General features: G+C 40.2%; 1 protein-coding gene across 2 annotated transcripts; it reads left to right on the top strand.

Annotated features, from left to right (window-relative positions):
- The first annotated feature begins 3,937 nt into the window (after window positions 1-3,937).
- CHFR (checkpoint with forkhead and ring finger domains) lies at window positions 3,938-25,356 on the top strand. 2 transcript variants are annotated; one of them, XM_041410250.1, is made up of 18 exons: window positions 3,938-4,051; window positions 4,430-4,577; window positions 6,355-6,454; window positions 11,176-11,285; window positions 12,848-12,907; window positions 13,060-13,272; window positions 13,948-14,163; window positions 14,469-14,625; window positions 14,851-15,005; window positions 15,502-15,664; window positions 16,453-16,595; window positions 17,101-17,220; window positions 17,524-17,607; window positions 18,316-18,386; window positions 18,997-19,084; window positions 19,246-19,353; window positions 20,390-20,462; window positions 22,566-25,356. In XM_041410250.1, the coding sequence occupies exons 2-18, from the start codon at window positions 4,442-4,444 to the stop codon at window positions 22,606-22,608; spliced, it is 2,040 nt and encodes a 679-aa protein (XP_041266184.1). In that variant the 5' UTR covers window positions 3,938-4,051; window positions 4,430-4,441; the 3' UTR covers window positions 22,609-25,356. The 2 variants fall into 2 exon arrangements, with proteins under 2 accessions (XP_041266184.1, XP_041266186.1); XM_041410252.1 differs by lacking the exon at window positions 3,938-4,051 and adding an exon at window positions 4,066-4,208.
- Window positions 25,357-27,050: the final 1,694 nt, after the last annotated feature.

Genomic DNA, 27,050 nt, shown 5'->3' on the forward strand with positions numbered 1-27,050 from the left:
AAAATCCTGTAATAACCCTTAAAAACCTCTTACAATATTTTAAAATTAAAAAAAAAAGTTTTAGAAGCCTTCTTTAATTCCCTATATATCTTTGATAGTTGTGGAAAAATCCTTGTGAAAAACCTGCTGTGCCTCCAAGCCCCACCGGTTGCTCTCTAACCCTCAGATGTCTTCCCGACCTCGTAGTGGGTCTTGTTGTCCTCTGAGGGTCCTGTCCTTGCCCTGCTGTGAGGGTTGCCGTCTTGTCCCACAGGGAGGGTTCCGGTCTGCTCTCGTTTTTAGGGTTGCTGTGTTGTGCTGCTGTTGAGGGAAAAGGCTGTTGTTAGGGTGAGGCTAGGGCTGGGCTGAGGGGTGCTGCACCTGTACCCTAAGCTGTACTCTGTAGCCTTGATCTCCACTGGACTGTCCAGCCCTCAAGCCCTCTGCCTTTACCCCTCAGCTTCTCCCTCTGCCCCCCAGCCCTCAGGCTCAGCACCTTCAAGCCCCTCCTTTGCCCCTTAGCTTCCCCTCAGCTCCTGAGTGTCACCCTTATTTCCTCTCCTTTGCCCCTCAACCCGCAGCTTCTCTGTGTCGCCCTCCAGCTGCCCCTGCCACCCTCAGCATCTCTGCGTGTCACCCTCTGTGCCCCCTCCCTGTTCCTCCCTCAGCTCCCCACCTTTGTCGCCCTCAAGCCCCCACAGTGCCCCTCAAGCTGCCCCTCAGCCTCTGTCATGCCCTGAAAGGACCCTAAAAAAACCCTAGTTTTCAAAGTGCCCTAAAAACCCCACAGAAACCTAAAAATAGTCTCAGAATACCCATAAAATACACTGAAAATACCCTACTTTAAAAAAACCCCCTCAAACACCCCTAAAAATCCCCAAAGAACCTTTAAAAATCCCTAAATAGTCCTAAAAGAGCTCTAAAAATACCACACAAGTCCTTAAAATGCCCTGATAAGATCCTAAAAAAATACTAAAAAATTCCATCAAATACCCTAGAAATATCCTAGTCCTGAAAAAGTCCTCCACATAACCTCAATAATCCTAAAAAAGCCCTAAAAGTTTTTAAATAATCCTAAAAAAGCCCCAAGAAAACCCAAAAACCCCCAAAACATTCTAATTAGTAGTAAGAAAGCCCTCGAAACACCCTAAAAAAATTCTTTTCAAAGCCCTGAAAAAGCCTAAACATTCCCAGAAAACTCCTAAAAAAACTCCTGCAAAACACCCCTAAAATATCCCTAAAAATAAAACTCTAAAATCCTGCTCAGCCCCCAACATCTGCCCATAACTCTCTACCCCACAAACATCATCCCTACCTTTTAATTGGGTAATTGCCTTGTGCTGCTGGGAGGGTTCTGGGGCTGTCCCACTATTGGGGTCACTGCCTGCAGCTGCTCTTGGGGAAAACAACACCTGGTGTGCTAGGGGTACTGTTTAGGGTGAGCTTAGGGCTGAGGTGAGGGCTGCTACACCTGTACCTGGTACCCTGTGTCCTTTGTACCCCTAACCCTCAGTGTCAGCTCTCCACCTGTCAAGGCCCCCCCTCTTTGCCCCTCAGCCCACAATGTCTGTGTGTCACCCCAAGCCCTCTGACATTGTCCCTTGGCCCCCTAACCTCCACTGCGCACTCTCCACCTGGGTAGCAGTGGTTTTTACGGTGAGGTTAGGGGTGGTGTCAGGGCTGGTTCACCTGTCACACTCAGACACCCCCACTTTGCCCCTCAAGGCACCCCCTGCCCCTCAGCGTCTTTGTGTCACCCTCAAGTTCCCTCAGCAGCCTCTCAGCATCTCTGTGCCAGCCTGGAGCCACCCTTTGCTCCTAAAGGCCCCTTCTGCCTCCATGCTCTGTGTCACCCTCCAGCCCCCTCCCCGCAGCCCCTGGTGACACCCTGCAGCCCACAGATGTTGTCCCTGCCTGTTTTATTTGGGTGCTGTCCTGCTGCCGCACTGTCCCTGTGTTCGGGCTCCCATGTGCTGCTGCAGAGTCACAGGCGGGCGGTGGGGGAGTGAGGGACAGGACAGGGGTGGGATGGAAGTTTGAGCAGGGGTGAGGAGCATGAAGGGGAATTAGAGAAGAGGGCTGATGGGAGGAGGCAAGGCTTAGGAGGGGGCAACCCCATTGTTATAGGTAAAAATTGATCCAGCGAATTTAATCAAAAATAAAAATTAAATTTATTCTTTATTCGTGACCGATGTACAGTCCCGACCGCTAACAATCAAACAGCAGCACCGACCCCGGGATCGGAGCGGGTGAACTATGATCCGGCCTCCATCACACCGAGTCCCCCTGTTCACCAATGACGCCCGGCAGAGTTCGATTTTTATACTCTTTTTCTTGGCTGCGGCGGAGTCCCTTTGTCCCCTCCTGGAGTTCTTCATATTCACGTTGTGTCTATTCTCTGTCCTGCGCTGGACAAAGCCTCGTCCGTGAATTGATGTGTATCTGTCCCCAGTTCCCTGGAATCCTTCATTCAGATGTATGTCCTTGATGGTCCTGTCTGTCTGGGGTGGACATCCTCATGGGCCATCAGCGCTGGGCGTTTTCTGGTTCATGCCATCGGGAGTGCCCATCTCCTGTGCGGGCTGGATTTTCTCTGTATGTTAATGATGCACCTCCTCCTCGGCTGCGAGTTGTGGCTTTCATCATCCTGTGTGGCAATCTCCCTCTCTCCTTTGCTGGCGTGATCTTAAGACTTTATTTCATATCACATTAATAATCTTACATTTCCATCACGAATTACCACCTTATTCATAACACGTATTATCTCCCAGACCAAAGCTGCAGCAAAGTAAAACTCTGGTTTTCCTGGCAGAGCCAAACACCTCCTGCAAACTGACAGTAGGAACCTGGGCTGGTGAGATTGTTTCTCAGGGAAAACAACCGACATTAGTGTTCAGGGGCCTGAGTGGGGTCCATGGAGAGAGAACCATGTTGTGGCAGTTTTGTGTTCCCCTTGGGACGCCTTTTGCAGCTGCAGTGTGCCTGGAGCCCTGGGCTTTGTGGTTTTCAGAACCCTTACAAAACTAATGTGGGTTTTTTGGTTTGTTTTTTTTTTTTTTTTCCTTCTTATTTAATCCATCTTTTAAATATTTTAAATGAAGGGGACGATTGCATCACTGCCTCTGTATATATTAGATGACTAATTTATGAAGCAGGGACATCCCGTATAGCTCAGCTTCTTGTTCTGTTTTTATCAACATAAAACTGTTTGGGGTCCTTCAGATGAGTATGATAAAGGGATCTGTCACTAGAAGAACGCTGTGCAAAAAGGACCACAATTCATTTGGCTAGGTAGCCACTTTATACATGGTGGTAATTGGTCTAAAAAAATTATGGTGCATGTGGTACAAATGTCCCACGAAAAAGAAACAAGACCTGTATAAACGGGCAGACCGATAAGTGCACAGCAGTGATACTGTTTTACACAAAGGACTACCAAGTGGAGGACATGGGAATCAGGTGGTCGATGCGATAAGAAAGAGACAAGTGACGACTCTCAAAGTTCAGAAAGCTCCGTCCCTTGCTCTTGTCCCCCATAATGGCAGGTTTTACTTTGTAAGAGTCTCCTGAGCAAAACGGGGGGTGACCCCTCCATCAGCGGACACTGATCCTGCCTCAGGCTGAGCTTGCTTTTTGAAGCCTGGCCCTGGAACAGCAGGGAGTGTTCTTTATTTAGCCGCTCCTGGCAAACCAATGCCTGCTCAACATCCAAGAGTTAAACTACAACAATTTTTAGTGGATGAGAACGCTGAAACGACCTCAGCCGACACACGATCGCGGTGACGCGACAGATCTGCCCGCAACAAAGATGGCGACGCGCACCCTGTCCTGCAGGCGGACCCGCCCACATCCAAGATGGCTCCCAGGGCGTCGCCGCCGCCTCAGCCCCTCGGCAGCCTTGCTTTTCTCTACGGGCAGCGCGCGGCGCGGCCTCACCGGAAGCCTCTGTGGCGGCCGGCGGAAGGCCCGGCCCGCGCGGCGCTCCGGCCAATGGTCGCGCGGGCCCGCCCCGGCCGCATCAGCTGATGGGGCAATGTCTGTTGACAGGAGCCGCCCGGGCCGCGGCGCTGGGGTGAGGGGCCCGGGACGGGCCGCGCAGCGGGGCCGCCGCACCCCCGGGCCTCGCCGGCCGCCCCCGCCCCGCTCCAGGGAAGGCAGCGGACGGACGGAGGCCGCCCCCGCTGGCTCCCCCGGCTCGGTCCCCGTGGGGCGGGGAGCGGCCCTGCGGGGTGCGGGGAAGGGGCTGGGCTGGCTGCGGGGGGCCGACGGGGAGGGAGGGTTTTGCGGCGCCGCACAAAAGGGAGCGGCGGGGCCGGGGCAGCCCCGGGGGCGCGAAGGGGCTGCGGGGCAGCGGCGCGCACGGCCCGGCCCCGGGGTTCCAGGGAGCGCTGTGCCGCCCCGGGTGCCGTGTGGTGATGGGGTTTGGGTTGGCTTTGTTTGTTTTTGTCAGATGTGAATCCAAATGGAGCAGTCGGAAGGAGGCGAGCAGAGCCAGCAGCAGCCGCAGCCCTGGGGGAAGCTGATCCGGCTGGGTGCTGATGAGGCAGAGCCGCACGTCCTGCTGCTGAAAAGAGAATGGACCATTGGGCGGAGGAAAGGTGCGACAGGGGCGGTGTTCGGGGGGCAGCAGCCATCCCCCCTCCTGGTCTTTACAGCGCTGGGAGGTGGACTGAAACTAGTTGGCTTTGGTGCTTCCAGCTGTTGGAGGTGCTTGCCAGGACCCCCGGATTCCCAATCTACCTCTTAGCTGTGTGAATGAGTAGTTTTATGCTGACCTTTTCTTTTTCAGTAACTTGTGACACGTTTTAAAGTCGGTGTGCCTTTTAGGTAGTCTGTGGCAGTTTGTGTAAGTAAGGAAACCCGACTGTTGTTTCAGACGTTTCTGTGCTTCAGTCTTGTTTACGTTCTAGTTTCGTTTCTGTGGTTAAAATAAGTTGGAACTGCAATGCAAAATGCTTCTGCTTCACAGAGAAGAAAACACCCACATAAAAGCCCTTAATTCTTTTGGCCTTATAAAGACTGCCAACAAGTACTGAAAGTTTCTCTGAGAGTCGATTTGAAAGCTTTATTCCCAGAGTCTAGGACTTGTACTACTTGCCTTTATTTTAGAGGATTTCATGCTTGCTGTATTTGAAACAAGGACTGAAGTGTTTTAACTTTCTTTTACACTGCCTCGACAGTGCTAATTTTCTTTTTCCTGTTCAGCAGTTCAAGCTGCTTGGTGATCAGTCACTTCCTGTAAATAGTTGTGAACAAACACCAGATGCTATAGCTCTATGAGAAAGGCAGACAGTGTCTTGTAGGAAAAATGTTTTCCAAATTTATGATTGGCATTAAGCTGTGGGTAAATTCTTCAAGCTGATGTTTGTTTGAGGCTTGTCTGGCAGAAAAAAAGGTGAATTCTTTCTTTTTCAGTTGCTCTCGTAATGTTTTGCTAATGGATTAGTTAAATGGATGGTTACTGGAATACCAAATTGTGACTTTATAAGCAATATGAGGTAGTGGCTGCTGCTTTCCTGCTGGATCTGTTGTTGAGATCGGTTCACCCACAGTGTGAATAGGTGGAGGGGAATCATGGCTGTTAATTATAACTTTGGTGTAAGCTAGAGCTTTGAGTCCTTTGTGAGAGATCAGTGGAGAACCTTGAGTGTTGCTTTGAATATTCAATGCTAAAGGGAGGTAAAAAGACAAGATTTTCTCAAAGCCCTTGAGTTGGAGGTAGGAAGGTTTTTATCACATCGTCATGACACTTCTCCTGTGTACCCCTAAATCTTAGTCCTGGATTTGTAATTCTCTTCAGCTTTATTGGCATAATAATGTTGTCAACAGAGATGAGGAAAACTTCCCTTTTTAAAAACAAACAAAAGACTGTAAGATGGAACAGTGGTAATAATTCTACGGGGTTTTTTATCAGTTATTGGTTCTTACTACTTCCTCCCAATACCCCAGAATAAAACAGAAGTTAAATCCAATGAAACAGCAATACAATGACGTGGAAAAAGAGCTGAGTGCTGTGACATGTGTGTCTTTAGGAGTTAAATTGAGCACTTCAGATATGTGTGGATATTTCTGTAGCACTCTAGAACAGAGTAATTGTGATTTGATTTCCATCTCTGAGGGCTAGGATTGAGGGGGGAAAAAGGAACTGAAGCATCTTCAAATGGTTGAAATGATTATATCAGCACATGGGGCTATCTCACCACTTGTATTTATGTGTCTCAGACTAGGCTGTGTTGCTGCCTGTGTGACAGCAGAAGTTTTAAACTATTGAAGATGTACATGAGTCAGTTTATGTTGCATTTATAGCCATGTAGAATGCTGATCTGACTGTGTAATGTGTATTTTTAAGCTTGCTGGAAAATCTTTCTTTTTAAGGCTGTGACTTATCTTTCCCTGGCAACAAGTTGGTGTCTGGAGATCACTGCAAAATCATAGTGGATGAAGAGTCTGGTCAAGTGTCATTGGAAGATACAAGGTTGGTTTCTCAGAATGTTCTTGGAGGGACTTTGGTCAAAAGCTCAGCAGCTATTTAGTACTAATCCTGAGCTACCATAGTAACATATTTAATTGCCTTCTGGGTTGAAACAGGGATCCAACATGATATCCTTCAAAACCTCAAATGTGAAACTTTCCTTTTTATCTTTGTACATCATGGGTACATTCCATTGGCCTGCCAAAGTGTCCCTGAAGGCAGCTCTGCCCCTGCTTTGTTGTCATCTGCGAATCTGATGAGGGTGTATTCCCTCTCCTCTTCAAGGTTGTAATTAGAGATAGGTCCAGGATATCCAGGATAGATTCCTGCAGTGATTCCACTCCCAGAAGCTGTGGGACAGAATGCTGAATTTTTGGGAAAAAAAAGATTAGCTGGGATGTCTTGGAAAGGTTTATAGTTGTCATTCTCCAATATAATCCTGACTTTCAAGATGTTCCAAACAACAAACCAAGCCATGTTTGCCTATCATGGCAGTCTCAGAGTGTAGCTGTAAATCTCACTTGAGAAGCTGTCCCTGGCAGAATTGGTTTAGACCAATGTTATGACAGAACAAGCTAAATAAATTGTACATGATGCAGAAACATTCCTACATATTTTTTTTCCCTTTACCCATCCCCTGAGGCAGAAGGTGCAGCCAGCAGAAAACTAGCAAAGCCAAATTAAAGTTGATTTTGTATATGGTATATTCATGAAAAGGTGAGGCTTGTTCCAAGGTAGTGCAGCAGAAAGGCTGCACCCATGGAGCATTGCCAGGGATCTGCTTGTGCCTGTTACAGTTCCATGTATCTAACAAAGAGTAAATCCCTGGAGTGCTCTCCCTCTTGTGAGTTGAAGTGTGGCTGCCAGTTGCTGAATCAAGAAACCAAACAGGTTTGATATGACTGCTTGCAGAAAACTCTTCTGGTTCTTCTGGGTCTTCCAATGTCTGTGCCAAATAGCAGATGAGTCCCAAAAAATCAGGCTGAAAGAAGATGGTTCTTGAATGTTTGAGTTGGCAGTACAGATGCTCAGAGTCACAGAAAAATACTGCAAGGTCAGCTTTTTCTTCTCTGAAGTAAAAAATAATTTGGAAACATTGCTGTGGTCAAGCTCAGATTTTTCTGGTGAAGAGGAATGCATTGGAAGGAGGCAGTGAGTGTGGGACAGTCAAACTGAGTGGACTTTGTTTCTCTGTTGTGTCTAATCCAAAGAATATAATCAAATATGTGTAGGCAGCCAACATTTTATCTTCTTATAGCATAATAAATTCTTGAATATACTTTGAAAGAATTACCCACAATTTGCAGGTGAAGGAAAATGTGTCAAGCATTCAAAATTATTGAGTAAATAAAAGTTTGGAAGTAACAAAAGACAAGAGTTAGCAAATAGTAAAATAAAATACTCAGACTCACCCTCTTTTGGGATAAATTTCTGCTTTATTTTCCCAATTATGCACTCGTTGCTTTACACTGCTTGAAAGAAAACAAATTGTTCAAGCGTAACACAGTGGAGGCAGCCATTGGATTTCTCCCAGTAAAAGCAGTTGTAAGATTCTCCATTTTTAAAAAAGAAATTTTAAAGGAAACTAGTGTACTTTCATGTTATTTTCTAGGATTTTTCCTTTTAATATTCTAAGTAGTCGGTGATGTTTCTGATCAGGAAACTGTTTAGACAAGGCTGATACTCACATGAGAAGCAAGCAGATACTCCCTTTCTGTGGGTAAATCAGAGATTGATCTGCAGTTGTTGCTGGTGACCCTTCTGACATTCAGTCCCTACTGAATTCTCCTCACCCTCCAGTCAAAACTATGTCTATGAACATTGAAAGAGTAGAGAATTACAGTACAGAAGGATTCTGTACCTTAATAGAATTCAGAACTCATTTCACTTTACAGTGTGTTCAGGATTATAAGCACTTTAATATCAGGTAATAACTGTTAACCCAGAAGCTTTAACATAAACTGCGTTCTTTTTCTGGATGGATGCAAATAAATATTAGAGATTATTAGACTGGCATTTTTCTTGGAAGGATATGAAAGTTTCTTACAACACATAGATCAATCATCTACTTCAAAAGTAACCCTGTTCTGAGTGAAGCTGTTCATTTCTATTCTGCACAGCAGATGGGACTAGGAAGTAAACAGAATTTATGGTTCATTGATGAAACTGTAGAGTTATCAGCCACATTGGAATTGAGTCAAGGCTTGATGTTTTTCCTTCTTGTTTAAAAAAGTGACATTGGAACCTTTTGTGACATAGTTTCACAACACAGACCATTTATATCTGATAGTACTGTTTTTCTTCTCCCCTTGAAAAATGGTACAGCCAATTGGCATAATTTCAATATCTAGTTCTAATGAATGGCCTTCATATTTTGGGTTCTCATTGTACTTTCTACTTATTTTATGGGGGGTTTAATTTGAAACATCAGAGGAATGTACAAATGTCATAATTTATCATGTGTGTCTGGTTAAAAAATACCCAGAGCATTAATCTGGAATGTCACCATATCTGTGAAAAGCCTCATGCTAAAGTCTGGAATTGTAAGTGAAAGGCTGATACAATTATCTGGGATAGTTGAATTATTTTTTTCCCTTTAGTTGTTGGCTGAGAGATAAATACAACTGCTTTCATTTACTAATGCATTGAAGACAAGCTTATGATTTTCTGTGTTAAGTGATAGCCATTTATTCCTAATTCATTTGGGTCCATGTGTACCAAATAATTCATTAGTCAGCTCTCATTGAAGTCTTTGAACTACAGAACTGAAAAGATTTGGCTGTCTGTGGTCAGTTTGATGAGTAGGGTCTTGCATAGCTTTTTCTGCATCTTGCTTTGAGCCAGCATGGTTTCTAGATGTGTGATATTGTAGGGTTTTTCCTTTCCCCAAAAGTACCTTGTGTTGTTGTCCCCCAGAGTAATCTTGGAACTTGGCAGTCATGACAGAGTTACTTCATAAAATACATTATTGTGACATTTTCCCCCCCTCGTTTAGTGAAATGTTGGGGCTAGGAATTGCCTGTAGAAGTTAAAATTCAGTAAAAGACAAGTCTTGTTACTTGAATTTAGCTGATTTGTTATAAAAGAAGGTCTAGAACACTTGGGGCAGACAGGAGATGCCTTCTGGAAAACTGAGGAGGTCAAATTTCATGTTTCCTAGTTCTTTTGAAGGACCTCTGACAGGTTTCAGAGGTTGGTATAAACTTAATTATTTATTGGGCAATTGAAGGAGATGAAATTTTTGATTCAACATAATCTTTTTAAATGTTATCACTACCATCAGTATGAAGGAAAAAATCAGTGTTGTTTTTAACAGACTGACTAAAACTGTTTTCCTTTTAATTGGTAAACTTTGGTAATCATTTAGTGATTCCTCTGTTCTGCTGGTTCTTCAGTGCTTATGTCTCTCAGCCTAGTCAACATCTGTATGCCTGAGGGGAAAAGGATAAGCTATGAGTAGTTTTCTTGCTTGTAGGAGAAGCTTGAAGTTTCATCAATGTGGCCCAAACTTTTTTTTTCATTTCTTGAAAGTTTAAAGTAGCATCTCATTTATGTTAGTTTAGTCAATTCAACCACATAGACTGTGGAAGCAGCTGCAGCAGCAAGATCAAGAACTAATACCTTGATCACGACTTGCTGTAGTGCTTCCAAAGGGCTTGGTTTTCCTTTTGGACTTTGAATTCATACTTTTGTGTTAGGAAAGAGAATGGGGAAGGTGCTTATTTCCAAATAACTCCCCTGCCGTGAGGAACAGTCCATGGTGCCCTGAGCACGGGCCGTGCCTCCAGGAGGTGGCAGCACAGCTTTGCTGCAATTCTTTGCAGCTGCTCTGCAGAGGATGAAAAGCAGATCTTTTCTGTTCATTCATATTTGGTACCAGTTGCTGAGATTTTGAGTGGCAGAAGCCTGACATTCGAGAGGGCTGCAGCCCTGAAGGATGCTTACTGCAAGTGAGCTGGAATTATTCAGTACTTTAATAACTTGACTTGGTTATAAAACATTAATGGCTTGTGTATACAACATCACCCGTAGTTAAGGGATAAAGAAATTAATCAGCAATGCTCTGCATTTTCATTTTTCCTAGTTTAATTTCTTCTACAAATACTGAATTTTTAATCAATATAAAATAATTCATTCCAGTTTATCTTTCATTATGTATCACTTTTTTCCACCTTGTTAACTTCTCACTTTCAAGTTGCAAACAGTCCAAGTAGCCTTACAATTTTACGTTTTTTCCCTTTTTGAAGGAGAGGGGAAAAATTAACACTGCGTGGCATCCCTGACTGTAGAGAGGTTCCTTTGTCACAGAACATCTCAGGAGATTTCCAGTATTAAATGGAAGACATGGCCTGGAACTTTTTGAACAGAACTCTTATTGTCCTTTTGGTTTTATACTTAAGGGATGGAGACTATTGTACAGAAAAAAATAATCTAATTATTTGGAGACATTGGCCAAATATCAAGGTCTTTTGTCTGTCAACTGCCATCTCTTTACCAGTAGCTGCAAATGAGCTTTCAAGTTCCAATAGTTGTGCCTTTCTGTCTTTGGGAGAAATTTTTTGTTTCTAGGCTTCCTTTTTTTGAAAAATATTTTTTAGTCCACTTACATTTTTAGGGGGCAGCCAATAGCTTTTCTTCTTTAAATGTATCTTGTGTTTTCCCTTCTTTCTCCTGTGTAATTATGAAAACATTTTTGCTAAGTTATCTTTTCTTTCTCTTTACAGTACTAATGGAACAGTAATTAATAAACTGAAAGTGGTTAAGAAGCAGACATACCCATTACAGACTGGTGATGTGATCTATGTTGTTTACAGAAAAAATGAGCCAGAGAACAGTAAGTGAATAATACTTTTTAAATTGTGTGCTTAGTCATTTTCTTTTGAGTCATGAGGGAGAAGAAATATCAGTATAATAAAATTGAGTAGTTCTGCTTTAAAGAGAAATGTGTTTAAAAACAAGTCTCTAGAGAAGAGGTCATGGATGTGCCAGTTTTCACGGGGACAAATCTGAGCAACTGTCTGAAATTTAAATGTGCCTAGAAGTAATTTTGGTAGAACTAATGCATGGATGGAATGGTAAGTAATGGGGTTCTAATCACATGTCCAGTGCTTCTTTTAGAAGTCAAATTGCTGGGGTGGTTAGTGATACTTTATATATCCCAGTGAAGCAGTTTTTAGCACCAGTAGGAAAGGCTGCAAAAGCTTTTTGTTTTGTGTGTGTGTGTAGGTTGGCTTTTTTGTTTTAAAGAAGGAAGAAGCAAAAGGTGGGGGGGAGATGGGGAAAGCCCTACAATGAGAGTAGCATTAGTAAACCTGGAACAATGTATATTTACAATTTTCATACAGTAATAAACATATAAACTTTTAATTTAAAAATTCTAGATACATACTCACTGTTTAAATACTTCTTTTATGAAATTGCTGTTAATTTATATACAGATTTATGCTGTCTGGTGTGTAGATGTTACATGAAACAGTGATAAGCTGTATTTTTCTGTCTGTGGAGTTTATCTCACAAATGCTTTCTGAGTTGGCACTATCACACTTGATGCTACTTAGATTAATCACTCGGGTGAATTTTCCAGGCAATGAACTGAATCACTGATTTCCATTTGGGTTAATAAGTAGTTAAATTACCAAGCCTCCAGTTTTGCTTTTTCAGCTTATCCATCTTCAAACACAGAGAAAAATTTAGATAGGGCATGCCTGTTTGGCCATTCTAATTCCTACTGAAGGAGACAATATTTTAACTTTTGATCAGAAAATGTCTTAGTTTGGAGTAATCCTGTCTTATTTGCTTGTAGGTGGTTGGAGATGACAAAAAGGTAGCAAGGTAGAGGAATTTTTGGAACAATATTAAATTCAAGTAAGATGGAAAAGAAAAGGATATTATCCAGTTGGTTTTATTAATAGATTCTAAATTAGTTTCTGGCTGAAACTTACGGCATGTCTCAATCTGTATTTTTGAGAGTTCATGTATCTCACAAAGAAATGAAATAATATTGATTGAAGAGGTTGAGAAGTGAGCTCAGAAATAATAAGCTTCTTCAAAGAACTTTGATTCAAGTATCAGTAAAAATACAGTCTGTTCTGACAGAGCAGATTTTAGGTTTAAGAAATGATTAAGCCTCTGGTTCCATGGCTGGCACAAGTTAAACGTCACACAAAAGCTGCTCTGCCTGGTTTCCTGGGAAGAAAAGATCTTGCTGTGCTGCTCCTAATTGCCTCCTAAGTAGGAGTATTAACATGGTACTATTGAGGTGACCCCTCATTTGCCTCTTCCATTGTCAGACACTTTAGGGATGCAGCCACTTGTGAATAGAAGTTGTTTATGTGGGATTAAGTTTAGTGAATTTTTGTTTAAAGAGCATGATTAATATTTTTAAATCTCTTTCAGATGTTGCTTATCTTTATGAATCCTTAAACACAAAACATGATGCAACTCAAGAACCAGTAGGTAAGGAAGTAATTCAAGATCCATGAATAGGAGCTAAGCTCCAATGACTAATGTAACCCTCTTGAGAGAGTTTGATTCCTTGGAATTTTGAAGCCGTGATGTGGTGACTGTCACAAAGATATTTTTCTTTCCTTCCCCCCTTCCAACTGTAGAAGTTAATGTAGAAAACCAATGCCATGTGACCAAAGATACCTCAAGTACAGGAAGAAGTAATGATGAGTCCCGAATTACCTCATCACTGTCAGCTACTCAGTCTTGCTATGAGGAACCACAGCCATCTACTTCTACATCAAACCTCTTTAATGCTTCTCCTACCTCTCCGGTCGAGTCTGCATCTGTTCAGCAGGATAATCCATCTACATCTGGTGAGACTTGGGTCAAGTATTTAAAGCTGGATCACACAGTCATAGAATATGCTGAGTTGGAGGGGACCCATCAGGATCACTGAGTCCAGCTCATCAACTTACTCCAGTTTTTAAAGTAAACAGATTGATCTCTTGCCCCTTTCTCAGTCTAGAATTTGCTTTGTAAAGTTCTAGTGAAAATACCAAGTGGATATGTGCATTTTAACTTTCTCTCTATGGGCAGGCAGGGGAAAATCCTGATGGATAATTGTGAGAATTCCTGTATGCATTTGTCAGCAGTTCATTGGGACCTCATTGGCTCCTATGGAAACAAATCTTTCCCTTTGCTGTGATCCCAACCTGTTACGTATGACCAATATTGCATAACCCTGGCCTGGCATCTTTGTCAGGAAGACCTGGTGTGCTTAATAGTCTTAAAAATAAGTACTCCCCAGTTGAAAGAGGAATGGGCATTTTAAGTAGGGTTACACAACTAATAGGTTGGTTTTCCCCCAGGTTTTCCAATTAGCAGATTGGTTCAGAGTGTTTAGTAAGTAGTTTTGCAGACTGCTTTTCTGCTCCACTTTTTCCTATTCAGATGTTTGGATTGATGCATGTCAGGGTTTGAGTACCTTTTGTTTTCACACATCCCACAGCTGTGTGCAGCCATATTCATGTTCGGTTTTTGTTTTATAGGATCACAGCCCTCAGTTGTCACTCCTGTGCCTGCTTTCCCCATCTTAGAATCCATGTGTGTAAGAGCACTGCATGACAAGCATGAAAAGGTGGATGTGAATGCTGAAGCTTCTGCAATTGCTCCAGAAATCACTGACAAAGAAAATGCAGAATCAGATTCTCAAAGAATATGGGATGAGGAAGGTTTGGAACCTGCTAAGAAGAAACTAAAAGGAGGCTAGTATACTATAGTATTCTGCAACTTAACCCTCACCCCTGCCCCTCCAAATTGAATTACAACAGCTGTCATCAGGCCTTCAGCTTGTTTCTTGTGTCTCACTTACTTCATGAAAATATTGATTTCTGGTCCCATGAAAATAATATCTTCAATAGCAGAAGCTGTAGTGTGTAAAGCAAGAACCTCTTTTGGGACTGTTGCCAGTGAACAGTGGATCAGTGCAGATCTTTCAGGGATTTTTAAAATACTTGAATAAAAATGAGTTTAAAAAAGCTTTAAAAACTATCTCCTTCTGTCTTTGTAGATGAAGATACTTGTCCAAATCTTTCACCAGCAGCTCCAAGTGAATGTATAATTAAAATTGGCTCTGAAGATGCAAAAACATCAAATGTGAAACCAGATAAGATGGAAGAGACGTTAACTTGCATTATCTGCCAAGAACTGCTGCATGACTGTGTAAGGTATGTAAGACTGACAAAAGCTTTAATCATGTGGTAATAATGCAAGACATTCAGTGACAGCTGTTTCAGGAGGTCAGGATAAACAGCATTTTCCCAAGCTCTCTTGATTTTCCTTTTCCTACCCTATGTAGATAGTCAAATCAACACTAAGTAGTTTTTCAGGGTTATGGAAGTATCTGAAAAAATGAAAATTTTGTATTTTGACTCCATTTCTTTGTTTTCCAGCTTGCAGCCTTGTATGCATACTTTTTGTGCTGCCTGCTACTCAGGATGGATGGAAAGATCATCTTTGTGTCCAACTTGTCGTTGTCCAGTAGAACGTATTTGTAAAAATCACATATTGAACAACTTGGTTGAAGCTTATCTGATTCAGCATCCAGGCAAGTTGAACAGTGGCTGTGGCAGAATCCAATGGATTTCACCTGCATAACTGATGTCAGGACACACTGTTGTCTATAAAAGACCTGTGTGATTATTGACCCTGCTGTTTTCTCTGACGTGTCTTGTCAGAAAACAAGCCCATTTTAACATCACATAATAACCTGTGGAAGGTGATTTAAGAATGTGAGTGTGCTGAGAATACTTCATTTTAATTTGTTACTTAATCATGAGAAGGATGCTTTTGAAAAATATACTTGAATGTAGATTTCATTAAGTTTGACCATGACCTCTTGAAAACAAAACTTAAGTTGCCTGATATTTGACCTCCTTAACAGAGAGGGGAATTTAACAAAGATGATCTACAGCTCTCTCATCCAAAAACAAGTCTAAGGAAATGAAAACGTAGTAATGGTAACTGCATTAAGAAAGTGGAGTGCAGATAAGGGATGTGAGGTGTTATTTTCTCTTGAAATTTGAATTTGGTTCTCATGCCAGATAAATGTCGCAATGAAGATGATGTTCGGAGCATGGATGCCAGAAACAAAATTACTCAAGACATGTTGCAGCCTAAGGTGCGGAGATCTTTCTCAGATGAGGAGGGAAGTTCTGAAGATTTACTGGAGTTGTCTGATGTAGATAGTGAATCCTCAGATATCAGGTATGTCTGTTTTTAAGTTGTGTATTGAATTAGGTGTGCCTATGTTTGAATGCACAGACCCACAAACTGAGCTACTTTCACAAATGCTGTTATTGCTGATAGTGTTTTCCGTGATCATTGCCAGAATCTGTTTGCAGATTAAGTTCATTCTTGGTAGTAATTAACTTGGTAGTTTTGCTGGCCATCCTTTTGTACCTTGAGCAATCAGCAGAAATAAGAACTTCCTAGAAATCCAGCAAAATTCAGTTTGTGACCAATAGTTCTGTGTTGAATTGTGCAATAAAAAAGACAGGTTTCTGGCTAAGATCTTATCGGGAGATAAAGCCATCCATGATCCTATGAATGTGTTTGCAGTTTTTGGCTTTCTTATGTGACTGGAATGCTGCTTTCACTTGGTGTATGGTACCAAAGCAGCTGACTCTAGGAATTCCCAAGTACTAAAATACCTCCTCTTTCTTTTCAACAGCAAACACACTTTGCTCAGTGTCTACAGAGGAACAGAAGAATTCTTGTAGATAACTATTCTAGCTTTGTTCCCCTCTCTCTTTCAGTCACGTTGTTCTTTTTTCCTTTTCCTTTTGTTTAAAACTTCTTGAGGAGTACTACAAAACTCAGAGTTTTTATCTGTCACAACTACAGCAGAGCTAGGTACTGAGTTACATGAGCTTTCATCTGTTACTGATTGAGGAAATGCTAAATTTAAACTTTGAGAGTCTGACCAACCTTGTCTAGCATAGTGATGTAAGTTGTTTGCATTCGTTTGGTATAATTTCATATTGTTCTTTCAGTCAACCATATATAGTATGCAGACAGTGCCCAGGGTACCGAAGACACTCTGTTCCAGCTGTGCCTGGCACAGGCCAGGAGACAGAGGCAGGAGGAATGCAGGCTCTGGGAGATGCTCCATCAACCTCTGCCAACTTCCCTGCAGGTCAGTGTCACATTGCCCCAGCAGTGCAGCACTAAAATGCTGCAACTCAGACACTCAGGGCAGAGTCAGAGAATGGCTGGGGTTGGAATAGACTCTTAAATATCATCTCCAACTCCCCTGAGCTAAGCAATGAGCTGTGCTACAGCAATGAACTAAGTTAGACCTAAGCATGCTCCTTCTCACAGGACTGTGAGAGCAACTCCACACCAATGTCTTTGTAAATACAATATTTGGTTGTGATTGTCCAAAATGGGTTGCTGATGGTTGATGAGATGGTTGAAAAGTTCTTAAACTTTTCTACATACTGAAATATTTTACACACCTGTGCAGTTCAGAAGTCTGAATGCTATTTTTCTGGTGCTTCATAGAGTCCTTGTAAAAAGGTTGCTTGTTACTTCGAGATTTTTATGTTGCTAATATTTACTAAGATTCCTTATCAAAATTGCAGTTGTGTAAATTGCTCATTTGGTTTTTTTTTCTTTTTTTTCCTTTTTAACTCATCCAGCTGTTCAGGAATACGTGTGTCCTGCTCAAGGAAGTCATGTAATATGTACCTGCTGCTTTCAGCCAATGCCTGACCGTAGAGCAGAGCGTGAACAGAATCCTCATATTGCTCCTCAGCAATGTGTGTACATTTTTATTTTATTTTCTACAGAACTCTCTCCTTATTTATTATTAAACTTAAATTTACTTGGAAGACTTTTTTTTTATGTGAATCTTCTTTATTTGGACACTGGTAGTGACAGCATGAAAGAATCTTCCTTTATAGAATTTATTAGTCCTTTAAAGAATGTATTTTAAATGAGAAAGCTGTATGTTTTTTAAACCAAGTTTATTAGGGCTCTGTTGTTATTGATTTATGAGAGTGGTAACTGTTGAGTTTTGCTGTGTTCAGGTCCTTACAGGAGCTTTCTTTGTTATTTTACAGGCACAGTTTGTCTGCAGCCCTTCTGTCACTTGTACTGGGGCTGCACTCGCATGGCGTGTTTTGGCTGCTTGGCACCATTCTGTGGTATTGTGGAGTAATTTTTTCTTATCAGCTTGTCAACTTTGCAATAATTTTTGTGTTGAACTTTAACTTAAGAGACATAGATTAGTTCGTAGCACAGTCACGCAAAAAGAAGTAAGGCCTGTGTCCTCATATCACAAACACAAAAAATTGAAGTGGCATGTGTCTTAACTTTGAGAAGATTTAACTTTGTATCTTCATACAATACTAGAGTTAGAAACTACACTTGCTGAGCACAATTCTTTCCAATATAAAAAAACCATGGTCTATTTCAGTCTAGTAAGAGAATCATACAAACCAGTGCAAAAGCACTGAACATCTGATGGTAATGGATTAAAAAAGAACCTTGCCCTCTTAAACAGGCAGACTTCTGAAACTCAAGGTTTTTTGACATTTAAAAATAAATTAGAACAGTTAGAATGGCTTGGTTGCAGTTTGGAGCCAATGGAATATGCTTTACTAGCACTGATGATTTGTGCAGCTTGGTAGTGTTTGTGGACTGAAGCTGAAATTTTAAAATCTCAGTATCTTGTCTTTGCCACTAGAAGTTCCAAATCACATGCATTAGCACATGTTGAATGCAGTCATTTATTGGTGCTCACATGAGCCTGTGCATGTTATTTCAGGAAACAGAGCCACCATCAGAAAATGTGTGGGGGCCACAGGGTTTGGGCAAGAAATAGTAACTTTTCTTCTTGTTGTTCTGATTAGAAATAAATCTTGGTGATAAATGTTTAGATGGCGTCCTGAATAACAACCACTATGAATCAGATATCCTAAAGGTATGTTTAAAAATCATTGTGTGTGATAATAACAAACGTAAAAAGTTTAAGATGTACTCACTGATGAAATGGAAGTGATGTGCTGCCTAATATTTACAGTGGCAGCACTGTGTCACTTGCAGAACCTGATTCTAAAAGGCTGATTAAATGAGCTCCAAACAATCATCCAAAATACTATTTAAAAGAAAAATAATTCAATAAAAACATGCCAGGAAAGCAATGCTTGTTAAATATTTTGTCCCACACAAGTTAAATGTCACACTAACTTGTATGGAAAATATTTTGCCCATACTATAACAGGGTTGCCTAAATTAGGTAAACTGGATAAAATGTTGATTTGAGGTAAATGAGAATGTGATGGGAATTAATCTATTTGCAAACTTTTGGAAAAAGTGGAGATCTGAAAAAAAGCTACTTAGTGGAAGGTTTTATTGGTGGTCTGTATCATGCTAATTAAGTTAGAGGTATTTAATTTTTACTTGTCATCAACATAAACCCATTCTGAAAACATAGTTACTGATAGATGTGGAAATATTTAAGAATAAATGGCTTGCTTACTCTTTAAGGTTGGAGATTTTTCTAGATTAAACACTTAAATTGCTCTTTTCAGGATTACCTGGCATCCAGGGGTCTGACATGGAAAAATATGTTAAATGAAAGTCTCTTAGCTCTTCAAAGAGGAGTTTTTATGTTGTCAGGTATGTGTTCTGTTCAGTTTGCATGACTCCTTATCTGGATGTAACTTAGCAATGTTATCAAGAAGTTTGGAGTTCTATGTACAGAACCAGTGCAGTCCTGGCTTTTTAGTTAAACCTGATTAATTAAGCCTTACATTTTTACAAACTGGTTTTCTCCCCAGATTACAGAATTACTGGGAACACAGTGCTTTGCTACTGTTGTGGCCTTCGCAGCTTTCGAGAACTTGCCTACCAGTACAGGCAGAATATTCCTGTTGCTGAACTGCCAGGTGGGGATTGTTTTGCACAGTAAGGAGGGGAAAAGTGATTTAAAGAGTTAACATGAGTTTTATCTTTGTATCAGTGTTCTTTTGGCACTTTCATGCAGCCCAGTGCAAATCTTGTTGCAGAGTTAATGTCTTAGCTCCTTGCTTTACTTGTCACTAAGCTTGTGTATTGTTATTTTCAGACTTCCTAATGGAACCTTTTCTTTCAGTATCATTTCTCATCTGTGGTATAGGTATATCTGCAGAGTGAAAAGAGGAACTCAGTAAAATGCTGTAATTAAATATATTTTCCCGTTTAAAGATGTAAAATTATGCATCTTCTGAACAATTTAACATTTTACCAGCTCTCAGCTGGGAACAAGAATGCTTTCATAAACTGATTCTAAATCTTTGCACATACAATTTTAGTATAAACCGGCATGCAAGCAACTGTTCCTCCTTCAGACCTAAATTTGTTTGGGATAGAAGCTGTTCCAACAGTTTGCTTTTAAATATTACTTCTGTCAGCTTAGTTCTTGCTGTTAGCAACAGCTTCCCAGTCTTAAGTTGTTGAGAACTCTGCTTGTGCTGCTGTGCATAATGCACAAAAATTGTGTGCCTGGTTTGCCCTTAGCAAAACCAAAAATGACTTTTCAGTTCAGCTGCTGGACAGCTGAGTTGTAATGTATGTGAAGGTGGGGGAAGGCAGCAAACTCTACCCAAATTAAGAATCATTCTTTTATATGGAAATACATCAAGACAAATGCTGGGTGTCTAATCAAGTCTGTCTCTATTAAAATAAATGGTAAAACTTCAGTTGACAGCACTGAGAAGCAAATACTTTCATCATCAGTCTGCATTAACATTAAAAACTAATTTTTTGTCCTTCACAGAGTGTTTGTTTTGTTTCCAGAAAGGTGAAACAATATAGTTCTACAGTCATTTCTTGCCAGTCATCTGTTGTTTCTGATGAGTAACCACCATTAGCAGTGACTTAATAATCTGGGTGACTTCAATGACTTTTGTAATAAATGCAGTGTTTCATTTGCTCTTCTTGTAGTGACTGTCACATCACGTCCTGATTGCTACTGGGGACGCAACTGTCGAACTCAGGTCAAAGCACATCACGCCATGTAAGTTGTACACTTCAGAAGGTGATTTTCCTTTGTGTTCCTTAAAAAAACAAGCCAACAATAATCTAAATGCAGCCTTTCAAGTGCCAGAACTTGCAGCGTAAAGCAGGATTGGGTGAGCATTGGGGAATTTTTTGTCATTTTTCTTCTTAACACAACTTTGAAATGAGCCCTCCGTGCATCTCAAGGGCACTGCCAGCACTTGTAAGTTGATGTAACCCATGGCTGACACTTCTTGAGTCTGTTTTTGCACCCACTGGGGTGGAAGGATTCTTTTAGTGAAGTACAGCTTCCATTGAAGGGATCAGTTGGTGGGAATAATTAGCAACAGGAGCAGCTTGGAGTATGTAACATAAGCCACAGCAGGTTCCTGAGGAGTTTCTAGGTCTTACATCTCTGACCTAAGGAATCTGGCATGCCTCAAAAATTAAATACTGAGCCTGAAAAGAGATTAACCCTCTACTTGTCAAGAGTTTTAATACCAGCCTTGGACTCCGGGTATCTGGTGAGAAATGTCCTTCCAAAGTAAATCAAGCTTCTTGAATAAAAACATCAAGACCTCTGATGACCAATGCAGTTTTATTCTTATAAAAAGATGCACATGTAGTAAAGCAAATTTTAAAGACTCATAAAACAAAACAAAAATTTTCTCCCTAAGAACTAACTGGTTTCAGGGAGGGTTGAAAAATCCTTCTTGCCTTATGAATAATTCTCTAAATTCTCAGTGTAATTTAAGATAGAGCAGCTGTTACCCCTTATTGAGAAATTGCCTTAATGAATAGAAGATTCTGCAGTATCTTTCTAATGTTGCAATGTACATACCCGCTTAGCATAATTCCTTTAATATTTCAGGTACTGTGGGTTGAAAATAACCAGTCTGTGCAGCTCAGGCAAGCAGATCATAAGACAGACTTGTAAAATATTCATCTGCAGTCTCTTACAAATTCAAGAGTTTTACCAAATAGCTTTCAAAAATAATTTTGGATTTAAGTTGCAGATGTAATTTGAAGTACCACTGCTATCTGTAACTTCACATTATAGGACTGTCTGTGTTCCCATAGGAGATTTTGTTTTGAAATGTTAGCGTTAATTCAATATCAAAGTACTCACCAGTCATCTTTTTTCATGTTGTGGATAATTTAATCTAAAATAAAAATGACTCAGGGTTTTTTTCCTTTTTTTTCCTTCTTTCTTTTTTCCCCCTAGCATTAGTCCTTCCTAGAACTTTACTGGCTGCTACTCTTAGTTCCTAAAATCCATAAAAGCAAACAATCCTGTCATACCACTCCTTTATGTCCAGATGATATTTAAATTTTTTTAATTGAGCTAAATTGTTCTGCTAAGTAGTTACATTATGTGAGCAAGGTTTTTCTGATCTTTGATCTAATCCAGCTGAGGGGGAAACTCATGCTCTCCTTTGCACCATTTCCTCCACATGTAGTGACAAACTCAACACCTCAGCTTCTGTTTCAGTTGTGTGTGAGGGGCCACATGGCCCAAGCAAGAGAAACAAGGAGGGAACAGTGAAATGTTTTTGAGAAGTGGGAAGAAGTGCTTGGTACTAAATTATGTTATCTGTTCAATCCATGAAGACAGGTTTGCCATTCCCATAAAACTTAGGTAATACAGGCTGAGAAACTTTTTCTTTCCAGAAGATTCTAAGCCACTAAGAGAATGTGTTTATGTAGAAATCTAAAATTAGCCTAGTTAATTCTAGTTCTTAATGACTTGTGTAATGCTGTCTCCTAAAAGTTACTAATATCTTGCAGGGGAAAATTAAATCACCGATTCCTGTTTTAATTGCCTTCTGGGTTTGAAGTATGCAGAAGTTTAGAGGAATGCTTTTTAATAACAGGTTTTCTGTGTGCATAATAAAATTAATGAGGGTTAGGCATGAGAGATGTTGAAAATCCTGTTACATGTAAAATGACAGTAAAGTATGATCTAAACAGGTTCTGAAAAAGAGATTTTAGTCTGTAAGTGGTCTGATTTAGACTATTTAACATTTAAAATACCCTGTGCAAAATGCTGGCTTGATTTTATTGCCTGACTTCTGAGAACTTTTGTTACATTTTAATATTCTTATGTTTTTCTTTATTTTAGGAAATTCAATCACATTTGTGAGCAAACAAGATTCAAGAACTGAAAACTTGTAGTCTGTATAGAGGGGACAAAAGCCTGTTACACTGCTTGTACAGTTTGAAGTTTCAGGGGATCTGCTCAGTTCCCCCATAGCAGGGAATCATAAACTTTTCCATCAGGTAACCTGATGTGAAATTTTTAATTTGTAGAATTTTACAGCTGTACATGAATAAGGTAGATTTTTTTTTCCAAGGTAGTCCAGCAAGCATTGCATTCCATACTCATGACTACAATGTCCCTGTGTCACTTCAGTGAAGAACACAAACAAATCACACTCACAAAAACCAGCCATATCTTGGGATGACCTAAGAATAAGGAGTGTATTTGCACTACTTGTGAAGAAACTAAGAAAAATCGTTAGACTTAAAATAGAGAAGTTTTGTAAAAGTATCTGATGGGTATTTCAAGAGCCATTAATATTTAAGAAGGATATTGTCAGTGTATATTTGTAACTGCATTTTGCGGTAGTCCAATATTTTGTTGCTACCCATTGCATTTGGGCTGGAAACCACATTAATACTCCTTTTTAAGAAATCCATCCAATAAACAGCTGTTTCAACTTAAAGCTTCTACCATATGTGCAGTGTTACAGTGGAGGTAGTACAGTTTCCTTTCTTAGTTTAGACATGTTGATGTTTTTATTCACGTGAAATTACAAAAAGAATTGCACAAGAGTTTTAAGATCACGTTTAAAGGTGGGGTAATACTTGAAGCAGAACAGACATCTGCTAATATTACTTCTGTAGTGTTTTATATCAGAAGACCAAACAGTGCTTTTGACATAGAGCAGCCAGTAGGACACACTGGTTCATTCTTTTGTATTTCTTTTTTTGTTTGATACCATGTGCTAAATATGTACCTCTGCAATGCAGCTGTTCTCTAGCATGCATACACTGGTGAAAATGTAGAAAAAGCTATAATTTAAGACAAAATATAGCAGCTTTACTGGAAGGAACAATCTTACAGAAAATGAGTGAATTTGGACAAATTGTAGCAATATGGAGGCATTTCTGGATAGGGATAGAGATAGGGATCATGAAGGGGCACACTGGTGTCACTGACGTAGGAAATGTAGATTTTATTTTCATGCCTTCTGCAGAGCTCATTCAGAAGATGTCCCAAGTGTCATTAAAAATAAAGAAATCCCAACTTTTTCCCTTCCCTACAAATTGCAACTTTTTCCCTTCCCTACAAATTGATATGATCATAATCTGGTTGCTGATGTTGGCAAACCTCGACTGGGACCAATTTCGTTCTCATCGTACCTAGAAGAGTGAAGCATGAGAAGAAAGCATACAAAGTTACCTCTGCAGAGACCATGTTGTTTTTAAGTATGCCTTATTTTATGAGCAGGATTTATACTTGGATGTTAAAAAGTGTACACACAGTATCTTGTGGTATAATGGAGCACAAATGATGCAGCACATCATGTCTACTGGTTGCAGTGAATTAAACAACTATTTCCAGTAATGCACATCTTAATAAGAATGCTAATTAGAATGATGTCTTTCTGTTTAGATTTTTTATTTTTGAAAATAGCTGTCGCAAGGATGGGTCTGTTGACCATACCCTTATGCTATTAAAAATACACTTTGGTGTGGACTTCTCTTCCTAATCTCTGGGCATTTTCTCCTGTGAGTAGGATTGAAATTGGATCTGGAATATTACTTGAAACTTCTTTTAATAACAACAGTGTGTTTCTGTCTTTTAGTATTATTAACAATGTTCTGTTGCTTCTGTATTTGTATTTTATGTTTAGATTTTTTAATGGTTATTGTATCTTCTCAGGACAGCCATTCCCAGCTGGTTTTGATCTCATTTCATCTCTGGCTGTGCATGTAGCAAATTGAGTGCAGTTGTGGAGATCAAGCCTTTGCACATTATATGCAGAAATGTGCTTACATTCTCATTCACCACTCCCACACCCCAGATGGGCTTTCAGCACAGCCTTCTCACTGTGCTGGTGTTCAAGCCTCTTGTGCTGAAGTTGTTTTGTTGGTCAGGAGTAACTTGCACTTACTCAAGTTATGTTTGTGTAGGGGTGTATTGTGTGACCATAAGAAAAAAAAATAACTGGGGAAAAAAACCCAAACAGCAGAACTCACGTGCTTAACATCTAAGGTACCTGTGCAGTAGATGTTCTTCAAATTCTTTTTCTAAACCCCTCTTCCTTTTCCCTGTCACAGGTAATTAATCTGCCTTTCTATGCATATAGGGTTGCAGTAGTGCAATGGAATGAAGGGATTTTTTTGTCATTTATATTGTACCAGGAAGAGATCAGAAATTGACTTGCAGATGGGGAGGGTGAATAAATCCTGATCTTTATATGCTCTTAAGTAAGTAAGAGTATCTGTCATGGGTATTACATACTCTACATTAGACCTTTTTAAATGTATGGTTACCAGGTGATAGTTAATGTGATAAATGTATGAACTATGCTTGGTGTAATTGTTTAAATACTTTAAAGGTGCAGCATATTTTTAACCTGTCTAAAGCACATCCCCACCTCCTTTATAAGAGATGTTTGAAAGCTGAGCATGAAATGTGGTAGAATAGATGTGGAAACCAAGGTGATTATGATAGGATTTGACATAGTGGTGAACAAGGTCTATATAGTCTCTCTCTTTGAGAAAAGTTCTTTTATAAAGAAGGTGGAGAGTAGTTCTTCCAGTTCTCTTTTGTGGTTTATTTTTTTTTCCTGAACTAAAGTTATTAATTAAAAAAAGAAAAAGCTACTGAAGTTCTCTGTTTGTCTTTCTTCTGTGGCATGTACTGTCAGCATAGAAATGGATGTATGCAACACTTGCTAATACTCAGTGAAGCTGCTAATTATTTGAATGTTGAGATTTTACAAGCAAATACCATCCCTGAACTTGTAGTAACTGAAAATTAGATGAGTTTTTGTCATTCTCAAACTTCCTTAAAAGCATCAGATGATACTGCAAAGGATCATCAGTATCCCTAGAGGATGTATAATAAATTGTATAAGCAAGAGATTGTTAAATAGAAGTAAGAGGGCTCCGAGATGCTTACAAATTAAAAAGCTTGCTACTTTTAAAAAAGTAGTTACTATTTCAGTTTCACCATAAACACTGAAGTGACAAGTATTTTACCACCTGATTTAACAGCAGCCTAGATGAAATTACTGTAATACTGTGTTCATCTTTATTGCAATTTAATTTGTATAAATTATAAGGTTTCAAATGACTACTGTTAGTACAACTTTTTCTGGACAGAACCTTAGCCTTGCTGAGTGAATAGGAGGACTTGCCTGCACCCTGTTGTATCTGAGGTGCAAGACAGCAGTGCCAGAGTTGTTAAGCTTCAAGTTGCAGTTCAGCATCCCAGGATTTTTGTGCTGCTGCCATTCCCATACTTGAAGCTGGATACCCTTTAATGTTGTAGCTAATCTATGTTGCTGTTCTTAAGCCAGCTGTCAGGCTAAATTTAAGTGAAACTCAAACTCGGGTTAAGTATTGTAAAATTGAAAACACAGTGTTGTTCCATGCACCAGAAAGATGAGCTGGTAGCCTTTAAAACTGGTAATTTTGGCTGGCCCTGCACTTGCAGTGGTGGATTTAAATGTTTTATGCTCCATTATGTCCACAAATGACTTGTAACTAATTTAGTTTGAGGAAGCTGCTGCTTTGGGATTTATGCACTATTGAGAGATCAGGTCTGGCACAGCCAAAGCTCTTCCAAGCACTTTCTCCATAAAGAATAAAGAAAAATGTTGGTGGGACTGAGGGGAACAAATGTATGGCCACTGGCAGCTCCTAGAGCCCTTGGAGTGGCTCAGGTACTTGAACTCTACAGGATAATTTCTGCTTGAACTCTGTTTTCATTGTATTTAACAGGAAAAACTTGGTGTTTGGCAGTTCAAGATTAATCCTTAGTTCTCTCATACAGCAAACAAAACACATGCATTTGGTGCCAATTTTTGGTCTTCAGTAGAACTGTGTGGGGCAGATGGCTTAGCCTGCAGCAAGAGCTTAGGGAAATAAGTTGATTCAAGTAAAAGGAGTTAGGAATTTGGGAAGTGAATGCTTATTCCAAATTATGCTCTGAAAATCTGGTTTCTTATGGTCCCTTAGAAGTCTGCTGGAAAGGAGTCTTATTTTTTATGGTCTGCCCTCTTAAAAATAAGTCAACAGTCACTGAAAGTTAGGAAAAAAAATCTTGATTTTAAGAACATGTGAGGATTTTGCATTTTTTTCCACCTATTTTATCTAACATTCTTTCTGCATGATGTTTGGGAGCTGAAATACCACTTACACAATTCCAAGGAATAAGTTCTGAAGAAAACTAATTATACTATTTCCCACAGCAATGCTTAATATGCAAAGATTGCTTCTAAATCTGCTTTCCAGGTCATCCTTCTTTTCTTCACACTTCCATTTTGACTTTCAATGAGGTAATTTCACCCTTAAGCTCATTAGTTTCCAT

The sequence above is a fragment of the Onychostruthus taczanowskii genome, unplaced genomic scaffold, assembly GCF_017590055.1.
Source record: "Onychostruthus taczanowskii isolate IOZ18803 unplaced genomic scaffold, ASM1759005v1 scaffold32, whole genome shotgun sequence".
Classification (NCBI taxonomy): Eukaryota; Metazoa; Chordata; class Aves; order Passeriformes; family Passeridae; genus Onychostruthus; species Onychostruthus taczanowskii.